The 17,879-nt window shown below is 36.0% G+C and overlaps 1 protein-coding gene across 2 annotated transcripts in view; it reads left to right on the top strand.

Moving 5' to 3' along the window:
• The window catches only part of TRAPPC10 (trafficking protein particle complex subunit 10), a 43,083-nt gene that overhangs the window by 6,981 nt on the left and 18,223 nt on the right, over positions 1-17,879 (top strand). For both annotated transcript variants that reach the window (XM_049834831.1, XM_049834832.1), the window contains exons 2-11: positions 1,647-1,728; positions 2,432-2,567; positions 3,682-3,878; positions 5,594-5,789; positions 6,914-7,025; positions 8,056-8,303; positions 10,585-10,731; positions 12,633-12,747; positions 13,928-14,004; positions 16,677-16,768. In XM_049834831.1, the coding sequence (XP_049690788.1) occupies positions 1,647-1,728; positions 2,432-2,567; positions 3,682-3,878; positions 5,594-5,789; positions 6,914-7,025; positions 8,056-8,303; positions 10,585-10,731; positions 12,633-12,747; positions 13,928-14,004; positions 16,677-16,768 (1,402 nt within the window). The remainder of the gene's footprint in view (positions 1-1,646; positions 1,729-2,431; positions 2,568-3,681; positions 3,879-5,593; positions 5,790-6,913; positions 7,026-8,055; positions 8,304-10,584; positions 10,732-12,632; positions 12,748-13,927; positions 14,005-16,676; positions 16,769-17,879) is intronic.

The raw sequence follows: 17,879 nt of genomic DNA on the forward strand, positions 1-17,879 counted from the left end.
GGGCATTTGTTTATAGTCTTAAATAAGATTTGGTATGGTACACTTAATTCAGACAAAACAGTATGAAGGTGAAGAGTCAAGAATAAAGTGCTTTCTGGAGACTTAAGGCTAAAGCACTAATAGTCGGGTGGGGTTTTTTTGTTTGTATTTTATTTTTTAACTATTCTAGGAAATTGTATCATTGAATAATAGCTATTGTGGTCAGACATCAGAAGAGCTGGCTTTGCTTGTTCTGGCATTTAATCACTTTTAAAATTTGAATTATTTTTTTTTTATTGTACGGTTATAGAATTATGCTAGTGGCCGATAATCGAAATAATATATATGAGAAAATTGGGAAAAGGTGAGTGGACTAGAAAAGGGTTTCCAAGATAAACTAAAGCACGCTAAACTACTGTGGAGGTAATGCCTGGCTGTGTGCCAGGAGATGAGATTGCATGGTGGAAAGAAGAAGAAAGGATGTCAGGTACTTCTCCAGCCATAGCTCCCTGTTCCACAGGAAGGTAAGAAGAAGATCTTTCTGTTCAGGTTGGGCTGTACAATGGCAGATGATCATAAAAAGGAAACGGGTGGAAAACTACCAGGAACTAGCAGAATTGCCTATATGCCTCTTAAAATCTTCATTGGAAAATGCAGCAATTCAGCTCAAGAGATCCTGGGGAAGGGCGGGGTGGGAGGAGGAGGGGCAAGAGTAGAGTCTCTGTAGGAGGAAATAAAGGGATTTTTAGAATTAAATTGCAGTCCTTAGTAGAGGAGAGTGCAGCCAGCCAAAGATGAGGCAGTAAGGAGGAAGTACAGGGAAGGGAGCAATAGCTGTGATAACTTAGGGCAACATGCAGATAAGAGATTTAATGAGTGGTACCATTAAACTAGTATGAGCCAGCTCATTCTCCCAGATTTAGAGAGTCCACATGACATAACAGATTTTAGCACTATGATCAAATGCAGTGGCAAATATATTTTTACCTTTCTCCCTTCTCATTTGGATGTGTCTGTTTGCCAGACGTCAAATGCCATGTCTTCTGTTTAAGTATCACGAAAGACTATTTGGGCATTATGCGTTGGCTAGTGTGGTCGACGGGTCAGTTTGGATTCAAACATGTTGTGACAAAGTACGTTGTTGCAGAGTTTACCATCTCTTTGCTCAAAGATGCTGATAGCCATCAGAAGTTGGAAGAACTTACTTAAGCCTGTCTTTTCCTTGTCATGTCCTCCCTGTACCCAAAGGAAAAAACCAGAATTTAAGAATTTATATTCATAGGCTACTGATAGTATATTTTTTCATATGGTAGACCCTACAATTTGTTCCGTCTTGTATATAAGTAGCTACTCCAATGGTGTTGCATTTAATGCAGTTGTTCAAAACACAAGCGATTAAAGCCTAACCACAGATCTGTGTGTCAGTGTAGGGCCAGCTCCAGGGGACCTGCACCGTGTTAACAGACCTGATGTTTCTGAAGGCAGCAAGAACAGTGTGGTGGTCAGGGAGCTGCTTCGTATTAACAGCAGCCCCAGAATAATGGGGACAGAGGAATCAAACCCCATAAAGCACAGAGCGTCTGCTAATGCTAATTTTCTTGTGGTAGGCCCAGCTACAGAAGGAATGTGAACCACTGTCTAACTAGATTAATGCCTTTCACTTTCAGGTGCTGGAGATCAGAATTTATTTACTTCCTTATATCCTACACTTTCTCAGCAGCTTCCTAGAGAACCCATGGAATGGAGAAGGTAATCTTACATTTTATTCTGTGATACTATTTCAGTGTGTGTTTTTAGACTTGGGAAAGTGTGCATTTGTGCTCTGAGAAGCTCTTACTATAAATTGAGTTGAATATAGCAACTGACTTGAGGAAAGGAGAACTTAGATAATCCAGGTAAATGATGTTCAGGATGATCATTTCCAGTCAGCTATGTTGAGCTTGACCTAAAAAAAAAATGATAGTAATGCTGTGTTTCTCTTGTTGGTTTTGTGGTTTGTGGGTTTGTCTTGGTGTGTGCCTTGATGTGCTTTGGCAGCCATGTTCTGAAAGTGACGTGCTTTCTTCTTAATGAGAATATAGGTAGAACTTATGTGGAATTAGATATACTTTCCTGAAAAGAGTTTGGCATGGCACACTGTCTTCTGATTGGAAAAAAGTATTTTAGGAATTTTCTTGTTTGGAATTTTCTACTTTTAGAGGTCCTAGAGATACAGAAAATATTTTAATGAAAGCTGAAAAGCTTCTAGCTCCTGTTCTTGCAAAAAGGAGCATCTATCTCATTTCAAATGATACCAAGTTTTAGTTAACTTTATACAAACTGCAGTAAGCGTAGTTTGTAAGTTTCCAGTACCAGAGTATTTCAGTTTATTCCTCTTCCCCAAAATGCATGTTCATTTTTGTGTTCTGCTATGTATGTCTCATCCACTAATTTCCGTTTTTAAACTTTGTAGGTCTTATGGCCGTGCTCCGAAGATGATTCATCTAGAATCTAACTTTGTTCAGTTTAAAGAGGAGCTACTACCCAAAGAGGGGAATAAGGCCCTTTTGACTTTTCCCTTTCTTCATATTTATTGGACAGAATGCTGTGTAAGTATTAGGAAAACATAATGCAAAACTGAGTACTTGGATTTAAAAATGAAATTGTTTTAACTTTCTGCTTGTGCTCTCTGGTATTTTTCATTTGCTTTTCATGCTTATTTGAACAATTAAGTCTCCATTGCATAAGCATGCATACCCAATATTATTGGAAATAAAACTTAGTCAGCTTGAGTACTTTTTGCCATAAGCAGTTTTTCTTTGTAATGTTGCTTGACACCAAGAGGACAGGCTTTTGAATAACCTATTTTCAGTACTTTGTCATGAAAAAAAACCTGGGATCTAACTGTGTTACTGCAGTAGCCCAGCACACTTGCTTCATAATACAGAAATGTGGCCGGAGTATTTCAGTTATGATTTATGCATGAGGTTAAATCTCAAGGTACGTGTTTTTTCTTTAGTTCATCTTCCATATGTGTCAGGTACTAGTACATGTCAGCAATCTAAACTGGGCAAGATTTGGAATGTCTTAATCCTGTTTATCTACAGTTCACTGCTTTTTGGTTGGCCTCTCTTATGAATTAATTATCCAGTTGAAGGACAAAGGTGACATTTGATCTGTGACCAATCAGAAAGTATCCAGAGCAGCCTTAAGAGCTGTCTCAATTGATCTGTTTAAAATCAACCCAGATGCCAAAAAAGTGCCAAACAATGCTTCTGTATTTTTTTTTTATTTTTATGAAAAAGCTTTTAAACAGACGAAGATTTGGGCAGTGTTAGAAGATACAAATATCATACTTCTGTTGCTGTGTGAGAATAAAACAGTTCAGCTTTGTAATTTCAAACATGTTTTTGTTGTAAAGTTCAAGAATGTGTAAAATAAGAATTTAAATTATGTTTAAAAGTCTTCATTTCAGTAATCTAAAGAATGATTAACATACCAAATACTAAGATATATTTACTGTTAACCAAAGTACTAGAAATAAATTAAATTCAAACCCCCAAACCTTACTATACCTCATTTGATTTCTTTCAGTAAGTGAACTTATTGTCACTAATTCTATTTGATATGTCTTTCTGTTTGGCTTCTGTTGGAACAAAATTTGCCTTTTGAAATTGTTCAGAATGTCTGTTTGATTTGATGGTTCACCGCTTCCCATCCCAGGACACGGAAGTGTACAAAACTACAGTCAAGGATGACATCACCAAGTGGCAGAATGTTCTCAAGGCCCACAACTCGGTGGACTGGCTAATTGTGGTAGTTGAGAGTGATGCCAAGAAAAAGAACAAAACAAATATCCTTCCCCGAACCTCTATAGTAGATAAAATAAGAAATGACTTCTGTAATAAACAAAGTGACAGGTAAGCATTCTCTTACTTGCAAACATTTTAACCTTTTGACTAGTGTACTGATTTAAAAACTCAACTCCCTATGTAACAGGTTCCTTGCTTGTTTAAGGACTTTCCTTGATGTCCAGCTTTCAAACTGATGGTACCGTAAGACCTGTGCTTTGAAGAAGACTGACACAAGCAATAAAGGGAGAAGTTTGTTTTCGCTTCTTCCTGGATTCATGGTGGCTTTGAAATGTGTTTAAAAAAGCTTTCGAGTATCTCCTCCTGGCTAAGAGAGGTTTAAGGGGAACAGTGTGGTAATAATCAGTTTTTAGAACTTCATTTTTTTTTGTTTGTTTAGGTGCTTGCAAGAATGTAATTACAGGTAGTGGGAGTGAGGTGAGAGGGGAATATGAAGCCAATAGGGCTCATTTTTTACCACTGTACTTTCTACCTTTCACTTAATCACCTTTCCACTATGAGGTGATTGACTTAAAGCCAGTTTCTTCAGATGTTTTTATTCTAAGGAAAATAATAATGAATATATGAAATTGTTTTTGCTTTAATTAAAGTCAACAAAATACACAAATCCTAATTTGAAACTAACTTTAATAGATACCGTCTTCCTTATTCTGAAACATTGCACTGAATCTATTATATATTACACTTTTTTTTCTTTTAACTTTAAGAGTTAACTTTAAACAGATTTTCCCCCTAAGAATGAGTGGCAGGATAAACATTTGAAGTTGAAAAGAGTAGATGGAAGCACTCATTGCACCTTGGTGTGAGCTGACAGTGACTGACAGGTCAGCATGTTATAACATGCTGTACGTTGGCAGCACTTTCTTTGTACCTAGACAGTGTTTGATATATTACAGGACTATTTGGGCCAATAGTTTCAACAACTCTGATCTAGTTGGCTTTTGGTTTCTAACTGATTGATTGGCTTGGTTTAATCATTTTGCCATAGGATAAGATGACTTTTCTAACCACAAATTGTGTTATTTGGATGAGAGATTTTCCTGTCTTTAGAGATATAGGTAGGTTTTTTTGAATGTTGCTGAACTGTGATAGAAAAACCAAGGAAAGAAAATGCTCTAAAAAAGGCTGATTTACTTGTGAATTAATGGGATCTGTTTATTTATTTATTTATTTTCTGAGAAAAGCAGTGGAAGTTTTAGCACATAGGACATGTAAAAACAAATTGAGATACTGTAAGAATATATTATGGAGGGTTATTTTAAGGGACTTGGGAAAGCCTGACTGTATGTCATCTAATGGATCATGATTTGTATCTTGCATAATCCTTGCCAGGAGTAACTGTAATTACTGTTCTGATGATTCGTATTGCTAAGCAGACTTTTTTTCTTGGATGGCTACACCATTACTTATGTCTAAGTAATTGGAATAATGTATCCATTATTTGCTTCAAAAAAAGTAAAGCTTTATAGCACTCATTTTGTGGAAAATGCTTAACTCTTAAACTATATCACAGACTTAAACATACATGGAAAAGTTTTTAAAAAATCCACCAAAGCCCACCCAAACAAAAGACCCTCAAAACCCCAACATACCTGCCCACAAAGAAACCTCAACCTTGGTTTCTTCCTCTGATTAGTGTTGAATGAAAAACTATATTTTTTTTCACTCTGAATCTGCCAGGTGTGCACAATATTCAACTGTGCATTTATATGTGAATTTTATGTTTACCTCCTCAAAAATAATTTTTATCAATTTCTTTACAGATGTGTGGTACTTTCTGACCCTTTGAAAGACTCTTCCCGTTCTCAGGAATCTTGGAATGCCTTCCTGACCAAACTCAGGACATTGCTTCTCATGTCTTTTACCAAAAACTTAGGCAAGTTTGAAGATGACATGAGAACTTTAAGAGAGAAAAGGACTGAGCCAGGGTGGAGCTTCTGCGAGTATTTCATGGTCCAGGTAAGAGTCTCTTTTTATTGAAGAAAGTACTTGAGTCCTAGTTTTAATAATGGCTTTTTTTTTTTGGTAGTTGGTTTTCTGGTACTTTTAATGTTCTGCTTGGTCTTTGAGGGTTGGGGCAAGAAATATGAAGACTGGTATAAAAGCAGCATTTTTAGATCTTGTTTGCAGCAGGTTTGTGTTACATTGTAATACAGTGCTGTTACAGAAGCAGAATCTTTTCAGGCTTGTCAAAAGTTTTGTGAACCTCAACTGAAGCAAACAAATTGCATCTAGAAAGTGTTTTAGTAGTTGCTCTTGAATTTTGGGTAAATATCCCATTACTGTGCCTGTGCAGAGACACTTAAACTTGTAATCGGTATTTAATATGAGTGTTGCTATCCTTTCTTTGTTTAGATTATTATCAGTATGTATGAAGATAATTTTTACATAAGTGTCTATTTTGAAGTAATCCATACAGAGAATGCCTTGAATTCAATTTTTTTTGTATTTCTAAATAGGTCTTTGTTTTAGTTGGTATACAGAAAAGCAAGAAACTCTCATTCAATAGAACTAAAAGTCTTGATTCCTGTGGAGTTTTTCAGGTCCCTGTACAGTGCTGTTCTCCACACCAATTCCACCTCATCTTCATGTCTCCTTTGACTTCATGCGCTACGTCTTGCATATGATATATCTAATTCTCAGACTTTTTCTACTTGCCACTTTGGCTGTCTTCTCTGTGTACAACTGAGTCTTTATTGATGCTGCAATTAGTGTCTTCAGAGTGTAAACAGAGAGGAAGAAATTATTACTATTATGGGAGAAGAGTCTTCAGCAATTTTTTTGTTTTTTGAAACTTGAACTTTTAATAGATGTATGAACAATATCTTGTAGTCAGTTAGGATCTGGATACATAAAATTTACTGTCACAGCTGTATGACTTAATTTTTTGTGGACTTACCTGTGTTAGGAAGAAATGGTGCATCTGCTACAGTGGCAGGTTTTCCTATATGTGTGAATACTGGAAGGGGAAGAATGTTGCAAAAAATAGTTCTCAGAGCTATGTATATGGATGGGGGCAGGCTGTAACGCCAGACATGGCTAATATCAGTAACATGCACCTTGTATTGCTTGTGTGTCAAAAGGAAGAACTGGCCTTTGTCTTTGAGATGCTGCAGCAATTTGAGGATGCACTAGTGCAGTATGATGAACTGGATGCCTTGTTTTCTCAATATGTTGTCAACTTTGGGGCTGGTGGTAAGTGTCTTAAAATGTTAAATAAATGTTAAGTGTATTAATTTCTTCACTATGCTTCTGCTAAACAACCCAGTGCTTTGGGTACCCTACGTGTACATGGGAGGAAAAGACGGTATATTGCAGTGAAGATGCACTAGGCAGTTTGTGCTCTTGTTTTATGCTGTATGCAAACTCGAGACTATAACATCAGTTATAGTCTATTAAAGTTTTGTTTTTAATCTGCTAGGCTTAGAAGCAGTTTTTATTGAAAACCTGTGTTTTACTCGATAATCATTACAAACAGAGCCCTGAAACTCTGTAATTACTGAAGTATTGATCTGGTTGAGATACAGTTGCTGTTTTCACAGCTGACTGCTAAGTTATTCAGTAAAGAGCATCCTGAAGAACTGCATTCAGTTTTGCCTCAAATTACATGAGACAATTGGTAGTCACTCCAAAACTGAGTAGAAATATGTGTTAAATCTTCTGTAGTGCAGATTAAACTTGCTCTTCAAGAAAAATTATTGTGCAAGGAGTATCAAGTAACATTAAACTGTTTTAATGAGCTTAAAGCATATGTTGTTGTTACATAACAGCTTTAATCAGGTACGTGCTATGAATCTGGTAAAAATATAGTGCAGGAGTAACTGCAGTGAAATATTTGTCCTGACTGAACCTGATGCTGTACCTGGAAGTTGGGGCACATCTATCCAAGATGGCTGAGTAAGAAATACTAAAGATAAAGCTCGTTTGTTTTGAACTTCACGTAGGCTTAATTGCTAAGAAATACATTACAAACTGATTGCCGCTATACTAATAACAAATATGCAATTAAGACAAAGTGCCTATGGGGTTTGAATGTTCTGAGATTCAGTTATCTACTTAGCTGTGTAAGTTCTGCTGGTTTTTCGTTTTGTTTTCGAAGTTAAGACATTCCATTTGATAAAAAACTCTAGAAAGAATAAACCAGCTTGCAACCTCTGGAGGGAGGAAGAAGAGGCTTTGATAGAAAGCAGTGGTTGATTTTTGGATATTAACTTTATTTACTTAGATGGTGCAAACTGGCTGACGTTTTTTTGCCAGCCAGTGAGAAGCTGGAATGGTTTAATTCTCCGAAAACCAATAGACATGGAGAAGAGAGAGCTAATTCAGAATCAAGAAGCTACTCTACTGGACTTGCGTAGTTACCTATTTTCTCGTCAGTGCACGTTATTAATCTTCCTGCAGAGGCCATGGGAGGTTTCCCAGCGAGCGTTGGAGCTTCTTCACAACTGTGTGCAAGAACTCAAGCTATTAGAAGTGAGTCAGTGTAATATATTCCATTATGTGAATTATTTTATCCAGTGATGATCTAACAAGATTTTTGAAGCTTAGATGTTGGTGACCAGAATACAGTAAGCACTGGCTGTGAGTTATCAAAATGATGCTGTAATAACAGATTGTGACAGTGCTACAGTTGAGTGTTTCATCTTGAGGATGTCTTTGGAAAGAAATTTGGAGACATCACATGCAAACCCCCCCCTGTATTTAGTTAAAATATTCTAGTTTTCACCTGGAAAGTTCTTAAGATGGTAGGTAATTGTCTGCTGCTTTCCTGGATTTATTACCAGTCACTTGAACTACAGTTCCCATCATTTCAATCTATAACAGTGTTGTATTGAAGAAAATAAGGCAGAGCGGTTAATATGCTGATATGCAGACTAGTAGTCTGTAACAAAAAGCAGTTTTGAACTAGAAACAATATCTACAGTAGGGCTTCTTACTGCCCTGCAAGTTGGACGCTGCTTTTATTGCCTTTTGTCATTCTTTGTGATTCCTTTTGGTGCCCAGTAATACTCTTCTGGGTTACATATGTGTCTCTGGCTATCTCATCCAATGACAGAAGAAAGAGGTAGAAACAAGTGACAGTGTTCAAAGCTTTTTGTCAGCTTGCATGCCTTCATGCTTTATCCTTCCTCCTCCCATACTTTAGTTTCTGCTGGTGTTTTTTAATCCTCTAAAGAGGCTTTATCAGGGATGTTGTACACTGATCATCCTCCATGTGGGACCACAAATGTCTATGAATTGAAATACATCTTTAAGAACAGCATGGTGTGCATGAGAATATTTCTGGATTTCACCTTGTGACTCATCCATGCCCTTAATCCCATGGGTGTCCGGTTCTCTGTTAGTTTTATCTCTGCTATTATAACAGTAGCTGCTAACTTTTGCCTGACATTGTGATAGTAAGTTCCATAAATTCCATCTGTTCATCTGTATTTAAAACCAGAAAATCTACTTCAGATGCATTGCCGACACCTTCATGTATTCTAAAACTAACATGTAATTCTCATAGATAGTATGTTTTTTCGTGTGTGTTGTGTGGTTGTTTTTTTTTCTTTCCAAAACAAATACATGCAGCCTCCTAAATCTCTGAAGGTACTTCCTGTAGTTCCCCTTTTGTTCCACTGCAAGTCTGTCCTGTGCCTCCAACGTTCGGGGCTCTTCTCTGCACTATCTCTTATTTCTGCTTTTTCTGTCTTGATGTGATGATCCAAACTGAGTGCGGGTGTTCAGGGCGAGACAGTGACACTTATTTGTGCATGTCATGTAGTTATCCCTGTTGTGATCCTTTTTCTTAATACAGACAAACCTCTTAACATGGCTTGACACCACTGAAGACATAGCAGAAATCTAAACTACTCTGATGATCTTTCTCTTCCTGAAAATTCTTTCAGAATTAAGATCGTCTTTTTTTTTTCCAAATGCATTGTGCTTGCACGTTGAACTTCCCTACCACATTAGTCAATTACCTAGTTTATTATGTGTTTCAAGACTTCCGTAGTCTTTCTAAAAGGAATATTTTTGCATTGTTTATGAACAGGATTTTGAGACACTATTGTTGTGATTATATTCCAGATCTTTAGTTATGCTTATCTTTATCTTGATTCTTGAAATATTCTAGTATCAAAATCTCCTGTCTTTTTCTATCATGTCCTGATTGATTATCCTTTCTTGGTATTTTTTTCTTTCTTTTTTTTTTCTCTGGGGGTTTTTTTTTGTTTGTGTGTTTTTATCTCCATTCTTTAATTAGTTCTCCATGACAGATGTCTTATCCTTTGATTGACAAACTTACTGTTGTGAAGGAAACTTAGACTAATTTCTTTTTTCAGGTGTTTTAATCTACTTCTTAATGTAGTTTTAATTTCAGTCACAGTTAGATCGCTGTCTCCTTAGGAAAGTAGTAGTATATTTACAGAAATTTTTCCTAACTCTGCTTTTCTTGGGCTTAGTCCAAATTTTTGGAGTTTTTCCAAGTACTAGTACCTATTAGTCTTCTTTTCCTTCTCTTTCATGGTAGTAAATGTATCAAATCTAGTTAATGTAATCACTGTTTAGTTGCTTAGCTGTCCTTGTTTCATGAACTAATACATATAAATTATTCAGGACGTAGTGAGAGTTGGCCTGTTTTTTGTGTATTCTTAGAGTAAGCTCTTCCAAGAGGCTCTGCTACAGTGTATCAAGAAAAGTATTTTGCTGAAAGTATTTTGTCATCTGACTAATGTTTGTTTTCCAGTTAATTTTATCTGTTCATCTTCAGGTCTCTGTTCCTCCTGGAGCTTTGGATTGCTGGGTATTTTTGAGTTGTTTGGAAGTCTTACAAAGAATAGAAGGCTGCTGTGATAGGGCTCAAATAGATGCGAATGTTTCCCACACAGTTGGCTTATGGAGCTATGCCACTGAGAAGGTGAGCAAATGATGTGTTGCAGGTGTGGTATTACAATTTTGTTTCTGTGGAACAGATTTTTGCACTTTGTTGTGGAATTTAATATGGGGTTTGGTATATTTTCTTGAGCCTAGTCTAGATGAGACATCCAGGTTTATATCCACTTTTCCCGCTGTCAGATGAGACCTGGGAATAACTAGGGTGTGTTCACCTCTTTGTCCCCCCTCCCTCACCACTAGTTTGATAATGACTGGCTAATTAAACTCCAGAAAGAACTCAGTCCATGTTGACTGAGAGAAGGAGCGTGGCTTCAGTTGTAGCAGGAGAAGCTGCCCGGATTTGGATGCATTTACCATTATAAATATAGATTACAGCAATCTATTTACAGAGTTCATTATGTCTTTAGTATGTTAGTATGGTAGTAATAGATCCTAACTTCACTGAAGGTGTTACGTTTGGCGGCTTGTGAAAGAGGCAAATAAGTAATAATTTGCAATTTTTCATTTACCACCCTTTACCATAAAGTAAAAGTTGTAAAGTGGCATTTTCAGTTTGGTTAAGCCCCCTCCCTGATTATGTGAATACCTTTTCAAGTTATACTTATTCTGTTTCTATGAAAGAGTTGGTATCCAAGGTTGTTACTGCTTTCCACTGTTGAAAAACAGTTTAGAAAGATGACAAACTCCAGAAACTGCTGAAATAGCATACTGTGATCTTCATGGATGTTGTTGAAGACTGGCATAAGCTCATCCTCTTTTTTGTGTAGCCTGTAGATTTCTGTTTCTTTTAATCATAGTTTGTTCATATTTCAGTAGACTTAGGAATCCTCTGGCTGACCCTAGAAGATCCTTGTCTTATTACAAAAGCAGAGAAAGATAATTTCACTGTGAAGAGTTACTGTTTAAAAAAAGGTGGGGGAGGGTGAGATCAGAATAAAGGAAATAAAGAATTGTTTAAAGTGGTGATGGGTGCATCAGATTCTTCCTATGCTCCTTACATGTTTCTGTGGAAGGTGTATACCTGAGTTGGAAATGTTCCTCCCGTTCATAGCTCTTCTAACGTAAAGGGTAAAGGGAAAAATTGTAGGATAATGAGTAGCAGTAAGGTGGAACAGACGGAATGAAAGAAACTTAGCAACTAATGACAAAATTAAGTGGAATTAAAAAAAAAAAAAGTTAATGGTCATTTCCATTTTATATGGTGTAGAGTAATATGACAAGCTGAGACCTTTTTTCTTTTGTGGGCTTACCTTTGTAGTTGAGTTATTCTAAATGGATTAACCAAATGACTAACAGAACTGAACTTCTTTAAGACAGTATCCTCTGCTGATTTCTGGGTATCAAGTATACCAGCTGCTGTCTAGAAGGAATTCTATGGTAGTTGTGTGGCACTGTTTGAACACCATTAGCTATGCTAATTGTCTCTTTTGCAAGAAGGTTTTTACCTGAATACAATACTTTGGGTGAATTTGCAAGCTTGTCTAATCAGTGTACTGGAGACTGCCTGCATTTCTTGATTATATAGTTTTCAAAAATACAGACACAGTTATTAGAAATGATCTTTGGCGATAATTGCCAAACATCTCAAGCTTTGTCTATTTTTATATGGAAAAACAGAAGGATTTATTCTGGTTAGGTGTTATGCACGTAGGGATGTGTGTGTATATGCATGTGTTCCAGTGTTACCTGAGTCAGTAAATTGCATGCAATTTAATTCTTAATAAAATTAATTTCTACTGTGAGAATAACAGTTAACTTTTGAAAGGTTCTCTATTTCCTTCCCATGAAGCAACTGTAATACAGATCTTATAAGCAGTATAATATGACAGCAGTGGAATTGTATTATAGGAATGATGTAATAGAATAAAAGGAGTTTTATATTGATTTTGTAGCCTACTGAAAAACATCTGGTTTCTCTTATAGTTAAAATCTCTGGGTTATCTGTGTGGACTTGTATCAGAGAAGGGACCCAATTCAGAAGACCTTAACAGAACTGTCGATCTGTTAGCAGGGTTGGGAGCAGAACGCCCTGAAACAGGTATTACCAGGAATGTACGCATTCTTTCTAATAACTGACATTGTCTTAAATACACAGTATATAAATACATCAATCATAATAATTTCCAAGTATCCCTACATTACATATAAACATTGATAGAACTCTGTTATCTCTTACAAGTTCTTTTAATGTGTGTCTAGTACTTTAAATTATCGATGCACCTCCTTACTGTTGCAAGTATAAGTTTTTCCATTAATGTTCCATTTATCAGCATTTAGGTAAATAGTCTTTGAACAGTACTGGTTTTGAATAAAGTTTTTAATAGTTTCAGACAAGTATTAAAAATAAAATTATTTGAAAAAGAAATGGAAAATCCTTGATCTGATGCAAATAGATAACCTGCAACTGGAGCTACAAGTGATATTATTTGAGAGGCTGAAGAATCAAATTTATTTACTCCTTGTGGATTTTATCACTCGCAAAGATATTTCTGAAGGGAAGAAGTTTTCAGATGTTAAATATGCTAGAACAATTAGTGTCTTTGAAGCATTAGCTGACAGGCTGACGCTTCACTTGTTCTCGCAGGTATGATGATGTATGATTCTTAATTCAGTGCTATGGTGCCTGTTGTATTTATTTAAAATGGGGGCGCTTTTCTTCTAGAAATATTGACACATATTTGATCTGGCAAAGACTTTAACTGAGCAAGCTATTTCAGAAAAACACTTGGTCTTGCTAACCATTTTCTCTTGAAGTACGTTGTTTAAATTGGTAAAATGTCTTTAAATTACAATATACTTTTGTCATGCTGATTTATAAATCCAGCAGTGGGGAGTTGTGAGAATATCTTGGTACAATATGGTATTTAAGTACAATTGTGTGGGTTTCCAGGTTGAATAAACCTTATGAAATATTGTGTGGAAAAGTTAGTACAGTTACTATATTGCTGCTTGCCTTTACCCTGCTACCCTGAATATCACTCACATGTGCATGCACACACAGAGTTGTGAAGCAGCCTTTCTTGATCTTATTTTAGAGCCTGGGGAAGGAACTCATGATCTGTCTTGAAGTGTTGGTGATGTTTCCCACATAAAATTAGTTTTAAGTTTTCTCTCTACTTTCTACTGAAGGAAAAAGCTGGAGGGAGGGGTGGGGAAGCGTGTTACTAAAATAGGAATGTATTTTTAAGTGACACCTCTTGTTCTGCTTTTTTCTAAAGCCAATGCATCACAGAGCCCTTATAAGAAACTTAAAGAGGCCTTATCATCTGTAGAAGCTTTTGAAAAACACTACTTAGTAAGTATGAGTTTTGGTTATTTATATTAGTTTTGCGTGTTTACGTTATAGATTGAATAGGGCTAAAATTTTCAAACATGAGAAGGTAACATTGAGAATGTAAATCTGTATTTCTGTATTTTGGTATCAAAGGTTATTGCTTACACACTGAATGCAACAAGGCTGATTTGTTTTACAACTGGAACCCTGTATGGGCCCCGAGTTTCAAATATTTGGATTAACTTTAATATATATAGTTATGAGTTGGAGGTTATTATCTGTAAAAGCCAATGTCATGGCTGTCATATTCTGCTATCCCAAAATTCAGAATTAATTGAATCTTCCCCAGGAGAATATTGATGTGTGAATTCAGCTTCCTTTAAAATGGTTTAGACTTGCATCTTGCAATGGGTGTTGCATGTTTTAAGTTATACTGTTGAATTTTTTATATAAGCTGTGGGACATCTGTGGATGATAGAGTTGGAGCTGGCACAGACTGAAACATTAGAATTCTCATTGTGCTTTAATACTAATTTTTATTTCCTGACAGCTCCCTTATTGCAGAGCCATTGTCATGATCTTCTGGTTTTGTTTGGTGTTTTTTTTTTAATAAAAGATTGTTAAATAAACCTCCCAAAACCCTGACTGTCACAAGAGTGTGTTTCGGTTTGGGGTGTTTGGTTTTTTCCTTAAATAACTTTCCTCTGAAATTTCTTATATTTCCAGTACTGTTGTTAAAGTTTTCTGGGGAAATGTTGGAGTAAAACTGAGCAATTTTTTTAATCTGAAAACTAGGTGGTACTTATTTTTACAAAGTTTTATTGAAAGAAAAAGTCTCAAAGGATTTTGTCTGAAGATACCAGGTTTCAATTTCATACTCCATTTCTTTATAAGACCAGTTGGATAGCTGGACTAGAACTAAAACCTTCAGAATTGCTAGCTGGTCTTACATATTCAGTTCCAAGTTGCACCTGAAGATCTCTGCTGAATTCAGCAGTATCTTCCTAAATTTAAGAAACTAAGTGGGATCTGAAGAGTTTACCAATGGAAGAATTGCCATTCCTGTTTGTATTTCTGACTGCACTTCTACGCAACAGAAATTCTAGATATCAGATACACTACAAAAGATTGTTTTCTATGTAGTTGTCATATAAATACATACAATTTACGTCTACCCATATTTTATCCATGTATTCAGTGGAGAAGAACATAGAATTAGTTAAAATTTCTAGGTACAGCTAAGATAATTTATTTGAATTTAAATTTTAATGAGTCTGTAAAATAAAATGCAGCTTTTTCAGGCATGTTGAAACCAAGAAGTGATGAGCTTTTATTACCAGAAAAGGCTTTGTTCTCATTCAGTGACTAGTCTAATGCAACAACTTCAGAATCTTTTGTAAGACCGTCAAATATACACACATGTTGGTTTGTACCTTAATTTTGGGGCAATGTAGCTTTTCATTTGTATGCGTAGCTGGTGTCTAAGACTTCTCTGGTTATACTGATCTGTTAAGGAGTGATCACTTAGTTTATTGTAGGATATTGCTGTGAGTTTTTAAAGAAGTGGGTTTTCTAGGCTCTCCGTAAGAAACATCAAAAATAGCCTAAAAAAGGCTTTTGGAGCTCATTTTAGGTCATTTTCCTGCCCCATAGGAATTGAAGCTCACTGACAGATACTATGCAAAATATTTAGACAGTTGGAAGCTCTTAAGCAATTTGTTTTGAAGGATAGAGTAGCTCTTAATACACTAAGTGAAGGAGAATGAATTTCTGTGGAAGGTTGCTGACAGAAGAGGCTGCAGGTTTGTAAATAGGATGTGAAATGTTTTTATGTATCAGGCCAGAGATTATTATGTACTTGAGAAAGAAGTTTGGTGGTGGTGTACAGTGTGTTCTAACTGCTAATTTTGTGGGAAAGGTTTGTTACTGTTACTACAAGCTTAGGGCAAGGTGAGGAAGGTGACATGTAGACAGTGTGGCTGCGTTGGAAATTAAGCTTAAAGATGGCTGAGAAACTTCAATTTGGGATTGCGTAGCTTCAGGCAAAATTCCTTTAAGGTACTCTTGTGAAAATACTTATTCTGACTGTAACTTAGCATTTTGCATTTAATTGTATGTTTGCATATTGCAAACTTTAATGTACTTAATGGTATTATGTGCAGCTTTAGTGAAAGAGTTGTGTACCACGTTCTATATGTAGTTGATTTGCTTTTGAGGTATTAGTCGTGAGTTTCTGGGGCAAGTTCTAATATTGTTCCAAATATGTTATGCTGTGGTGTATCCTGGAATGATGTACTACACAATCCTGCAATGATAATCTAATGGCATATAGTCACTGAGAAACAGGTGCTTTCAAAAAAAGACAGGAGGATTGGAGTGTAAAGAATTGCTTGAAACTGTATCTTATCTATTACTTTGGTGGTTTTGAGTTGCCTTATCTGATTTTTAATAGGCTATTTTTCTTCTGCTATTTATAACATGGATACAGGATAACGACCAACTGCAGAAAAGGTGACGATGACCTGTTATAAACTGTTCTATGTTATGTGCTGGGGGCAAGGGGAAATCTATAAAGGGATACATTCTGGTCATTTTGTTGTAGTCACTTAGTTACTGGCTATGAGTTTGTGTGAAATACCATATAGCTACTAAACATATATAAAGCTTATAATAGTTTCTTTTCTTTTGAACAGGATCTGTCCCATGCCACCATTGAAATGTACACAAATATTGGAAGAATTCGCTCAGCTAAGCTTGTGGGAAAGGACTTGGCAGAGTTTTATATGTAAATGAATGTTTAAAATGTCTTAAATGCATTAGCTTTGAAAAGTTTGAATATAATTCTTGAGGAAAATACGCTGTATTTAAAAAGGAATTTTAAAATTTTAAAAAATGTAAACATACCCTAAATTTCAGACTGTATTTCAACAAAAAAAAAAAGAAAGAAAGAAAAAAGAACACCGGCAATCTCTTTATATCAAACCCTAATTCTCACCTCATGATGTAGTACTCTTACCGTTAGCTGTCCTATGTTCTTTAACTTGATCCTTTCTTCTCCTAGGGAGGAAAGGGCAGTGGGGCAAGGGGGGGGAAGAAAGAACTTTGCCTGATTTGTAATGTGGCTTCTGACTTGTTTCAAAGTTTATAGTTATCTTAACTACATAGGTGTCTATATGTACCTAAGAAAGGCCAGAAAACATGTTCTTTGGAGAGTAATCAGTTTTATATTTGAGGTTATAATTGCAAAATGTTTGTTTCCCCCACTGTGAAACTTAGTGATTTTTTTCCTAATTTTAAAATATTTTGTGTTTATCCCTGCTATTAAATTCCACTAAAGGAACCTCCTGCACTGGTTTTCTGTTTCATTTTATTTTTCTTATTTAGAAGAATTTGGGAGTCTTCAGTGGTTTTTTGGGAAAACATGTTTGGGCATGCTTCTTACCTATGTTTACTAAAGCAATCTGATTTTCTAGCTGCAACAGATTCTCCTAAATTAACTTAAACTTTCACCTGAGGGAATAATGTTAGGTTTAAAGACTACCATGGAATTGCTGTGGAGTGATAAAATTATATTTTCATTGAAGCATTTTCCTGCTTTAAAATTGTTGAGTAAGCATGTTTTTAGTTAACTGTTAGAAGCTTAAGATGGCTTTTGTCGCATTTGTGGGAGGTAGCTTCACCTCACTTGCTTTGACTTGGGATAGATCTGTATATGAAGCCTTTCACTGACATGGTATATTTACACTAATTGCAGTTCTGCTTAAGTAAGCTGCTTAAAGTTGGGCCAATGTGTTGATCTGTTACCAGCAAAACAAAGAGCATAATGGTTCACTGCATCTTGTTCTGCATTCATATGCAATGTTCCTCTCCCATCACCACTTTTTTTTAAAATGTGT

This window comes from Accipiter gentilis, chromosome 32 (assembly GCF_929443795.1).
Source record: "Accipiter gentilis chromosome 32, bAccGen1.1, whole genome shotgun sequence".
NCBI classification, from domain to species: domain Eukaryota; kingdom Metazoa; phylum Chordata; class Aves; order Accipitriformes; family Accipitridae; genus Astur; species Astur gentilis.